The 4,230-nt window shown below is 36.7% G+C and overlaps 1 protein-coding gene across 2 annotated transcripts; it reads left to right on the forward strand.

Annotated features, from left to right (window-relative positions):
* The first annotated feature begins 342 nt into the window (after nucleotides 1–342).
* LOC100256294 (uncharacterized) lies at nucleotides 343–2,367 on the forward strand. Of its 2 annotated transcripts, XM_002283277.4 has the most exons (4): nucleotides 343–1,258; nucleotides 1,563–1,673; nucleotides 1,839–1,919; nucleotides 2,060–2,367. In XM_002283277.4, exons 1-4 carry the CDS (start codon nucleotides 1,025–1,027, stop codon nucleotides 2,132–2,134), a joined length of 501 nt encoding a protein of 166 aa, XP_002283313.1. In that variant the 5' UTR covers nucleotides 343–1,024; the 3' UTR covers nucleotides 2,135–2,367. The 2 variants fall into 2 exon arrangements, with proteins under 2 accessions (XP_002283313.1, XP_059595169.1); XM_059739186.1 differs by having other exon boundaries at nucleotides 1,839–2,367.
* Nucleotides 2,368–4,230: the final 1,863 nt, after the last annotated feature.

Raw genomic sequence — 4,230 nt, forward strand, 5'->3', positions numbered from 1 at the left:
CATGGATCCACCTTAGGGAAAGATTTTAAGATTTTTGTTGTGGTTAATGTTCACAGTACGATGGGACATGTAACCCAGCTAACCGCCATGAATTGACAAGCATTTATTTTGTGCAATTAATACCAAAATTGACGAAGCAGCAAATGCAATAGTTGTTTGAAGAAAAAGTTTAAAAGGTAAAATCACTAGGCGGGTACCCACAAAGCTGCTCTGTGGAATCATTTTACTTGCAAAGCACAAAGATGCATGTCAGCCGTTTACCTTTTGGGGCGGCTTAAAGTTAGACTTGGGCATCTGGTTGTATACATATGTATAATTGTATTTTAGTAATCGGTCTATCTTAAATTTTGTATGTATTAATGTCTTGTGTCAGTCTGTATAACCAATTGGAAGCTGCCGCTTACCAACTCCGAAAATAACAAGCGCATACAAACAAAGGTTCAATGTTTGAACCCTTAAACAAGTTTATATTTGGTGAAACGGAAGGGGGGCCACTGATTAAAAAATTTCCTATTTTGTGTGAGTTATCAGCCACAACTTCAAACCCAATTTCGAAAGTCTAGGGGGGTGAATATTATTTTATTTTATTTTTTGGGTATCCTGTTTTTGAAGTTGTGAGAGTCTTGAGGGCGTTTATGAAGAAGTGGGGTTGATTAATAATTGTGGAGACAAGTTCTGAATTCCCAACGAAACTCTTCATTCAGTAAAGGTGGAATACCTCTACATCTTTATCAGTGGTTGGCAGTTGGGTCATTTCAGATAAACTTTTGGGAATTTGTTTTTTCTTTAAATATAAATTTTGGGGCATAAAGAAAACTAACCGGGATAGAGAGTTGGGAGACTTTAGGCTTTAAAGCCAGCCTCGTTCATCAGCACCTGCTATAGGAGAAAGAGAGGCCATCATTCCAAAGCAAAAGTAAAAGAGAGAGAGAGAGAGAAAAAAAAAAAAAGAAAGAAAGAAAAAAAAAAAAAAAAGGAAGAAGAGGAGATAAAGAGCGAATCCAAAGAAGAAGAAGGGGTTCCTATGGGGGAGATGATTCAAGCACAGAAGCAGCAGGCATGGGAGCAGAACTCAGGCAGCCTCAGCTTCAATGGAAGCTTGTCCAAAGAAGAGGAGGAGATGTCCAAGTCTGCTCTCTCTACCTTCAGAGCCAAGGAAGAAGAGATCGAGAAGAAGAAGTTGGAGGTGAGAGAGAAGGTTCAAGTGCAACTTGGCCGTGTTGAAGAAGAAACCAGACGCTTGGCCACGATTCGAGAGGTACATCCAAGCTTCTTACTGTGTAATTTACTCCGATTGGAAAAAAAATAAAAATAAAAAAAAGGAATTTGATTGTTCTTTTCCGAAGAACCGACAACCAAAAAATAAAAAAATAAAAACCACCTTTCTTGTAGATGCTGTTTATTAATTATGGCGTTTTTTCAGTTCTAGCTACGCCCAAAAAACCCAAATATTAATTATCAATTTTTGTAGTTTGGAGTAACTATGGCTAGATTTATATACAATTTTTACCACAAAAGATTTTTTTAAAAATAAAAATAAAAATAATATCTGGATCTATTAGGAGCTTGAAGCGCTGGCCGATCCCATGAGAAAGGAAGTGGCACAAGTTCGGAAGAAGATCGACTCAGTCAACAGAGATTTAAAGCCGCTGGGGCAAAGCTGCCAGAAGAAGGTGAAACCTTTCATCTCATATTTAAATTTAGATAATAAAGTTTGATGCTCACAGATTTTTATGTGTCACGTTTCCGCTTCAATCAAAGATTACATGAGCTACTTTGTCAGGATATACCTTTGAATTCGAATTCGAATTTGAATTTGAATTTGAATATTTTCACAGGAAAAAGAGTACAAAGATGCCCTTGAGGCTTATAATGAGAAGAACAAGGAAAAAGTACAACTAATTTCCAAATTGATGGAGGTGAGCTTCGACATGGACCTAAAACACATATCTCAATTCAGTATACATATTTTCTCATTCCAAGTTCTAACTTGTCTCTCACTCTCTTTTTTTTTTCTGGGTTACGTGCCTGGTTGTGCAATGGGTGATGATCTGAACAGCTGGTGAGTGAAAGTGAGAGGTTGAGGATGAAGAAGCTGGAGGAGCTGAGTAAGAACATAGATTCCATGCACTAATATGGGGGCTGAAACTGATAACTGATTGATGATTAGGTTTGGTGTAATGTATCTAAAGATGATCACTTTTCTATTTATATATGTGGGTGCCTTGGGTTTGGTGTATTCTACGATATCCCTTGTTTGTTTCATTAGCTTTCAAATGAAGGATTTGCTGATTTAGGAAAGGGTAATGCCCTTTAAAACAGGTTTGTAAACTAAACAATGTCTCAACTTTGTATTTTTCTTTCTCATTTTCCTTCTGTTGCATTCAACTTTTAGTTTTGTTGAGTCTTGGGTGGTGTTTTGGGACGGAAGAATGCTTCATAGGACCGCAAGCTAGTATTAATTATTAAAAATGGATGTAGTCTGCTTGGGAATTATGATTCATGAGACTAGCTGCTGTAAAATATGCTTGCTTGGATATCGATCACTCTTTATATCGTATGCCTTCAAAATGCAGTTAACCACTGCTTCTGGAAAGAAGAAGTATACCTGATGGTAAAAATACAGTGCAAATTGGACATTGTGTTTTTCAAAACACTACCCTTATTTGCATTACACAAATGTGGCATTTGGACTTTCAGATGTATGGTTCCCCAGTGGGCTAATGACTGCCCTAATGATGAATTTGCATGCATGCAAAGTAATGCTTGAACCCGTTGCATCATAGATTCATAGCATGAAATACATACAAGTACAACAAAAAAGGGGCTGAAGGGGCTAACCGCAACATAACAAGATTTATGTGGGTTGGCGCTTGGCACTTGGCACTCGGCAGTTTCCCCTGTGTGCCGATCCGTCACAGCACTTTTTAATTCATTCCAAATTACATGTCAGGTAATAAACCCTAGTTAGTGGAACAGAGGAGATTCCCTCTTCCAAAATCCAACACTTGCTGGCACCCCATAAGATGTTGTCTCTCTTAAACCGAGCCCACCCCCTTCCCTACAACATCTACTTTTTGGCTTATATCCATTTATTTTCTCAGATAATTTAAGCTTTTGAGATAATAGCAGGTTTCAACATGTAGCACAAGTTTGACTGAATTGCTTCCACTGTCCCTTAATTCCCTGTCACCTTGAATTTTTGGTGTAACTGATGATTCAACACTGCTACCCATGATTAACTTGATACATGGGCACACTCCCATTTTATCAGAATAGCTAAGAATAATATTGGAAAAAAAAAAAGGGTCATGTGGAAAGATGGGAGAGAAGAACCTCAAATTGAGGGAGAGGGAGAGACACCAAATGGGAAACAAACATGCGGAGAGGTGACTCAAATCCACGACCTCCCATCAAATTAAACTACCATATTGAATTACTAGATTTGGATTCAAAACTGAAAGCCCCTCCTATGGACTTCTTCGAGCAAACTCACAAAAAGGTTACATGTTGTGCCTACACAGTACTTAAGAAAATGGACAAGCTGAAGAAGTTATTCAAAATATGAATTATTTCTTAAAAAGAATAATAATATAATTGATAGCATGATTTTTCCTTTTTCTTTTTTCCTTTCAAATTAGGAGTAAAACTGCTCGTTTTCTTAACCACTGCAACCACCAAAAAGTTCATTCTCTTTGTTTCTTTATTGTAAAGAAATGACAATACAGACCACTGAATAAAGATAAGATCTGAGAGCTACTTTAAGCAAATATAATTTGAACAAAATGAGTGGCAAACACAGACCGGACCACACCATCAAGTTATGTCATTAACATTTATATTCACACATGCTAATCATTAATGCCATTAAGTTTTCATATTTCAAATTTGATTTTTCTTCTTTGAACCCATATTGGGAAGATGAAAACTATAATATAATAATCATATTTGCACGGAATACTTACCAGATGATATCATTCGCAGATTAATTTGCCTCCGGATCCCATTCAAACATACTATTCTTTTTCACAATTTTTTAGTCTAATTATTCATCTATTTCTTCATGTACAAATGTACCACCGTCCTTCCCATCATTTGGTGCATGTTTGTGTTCAGGGCTTTCTAAATTTCTAATTGTCTGAGCATATCATATTGTAATTAATTTCCCTTTTGTTTAATCTTTCTTTAGTCTATACTTTCGATTACGAAATTTTAGTGGGTCGACTAAAT

Source organism: Vitis vinifera, chromosome 8 (genome assembly GCF_030704535.1).
Source record: "Vitis vinifera cultivar Pinot Noir 40024 chromosome 8, ASM3070453v1".
In the NCBI taxonomy this organism is placed as follows: domain Eukaryota; kingdom Viridiplantae; phylum Streptophyta; class Magnoliopsida; order Vitales; family Vitaceae; genus Vitis; species Vitis vinifera.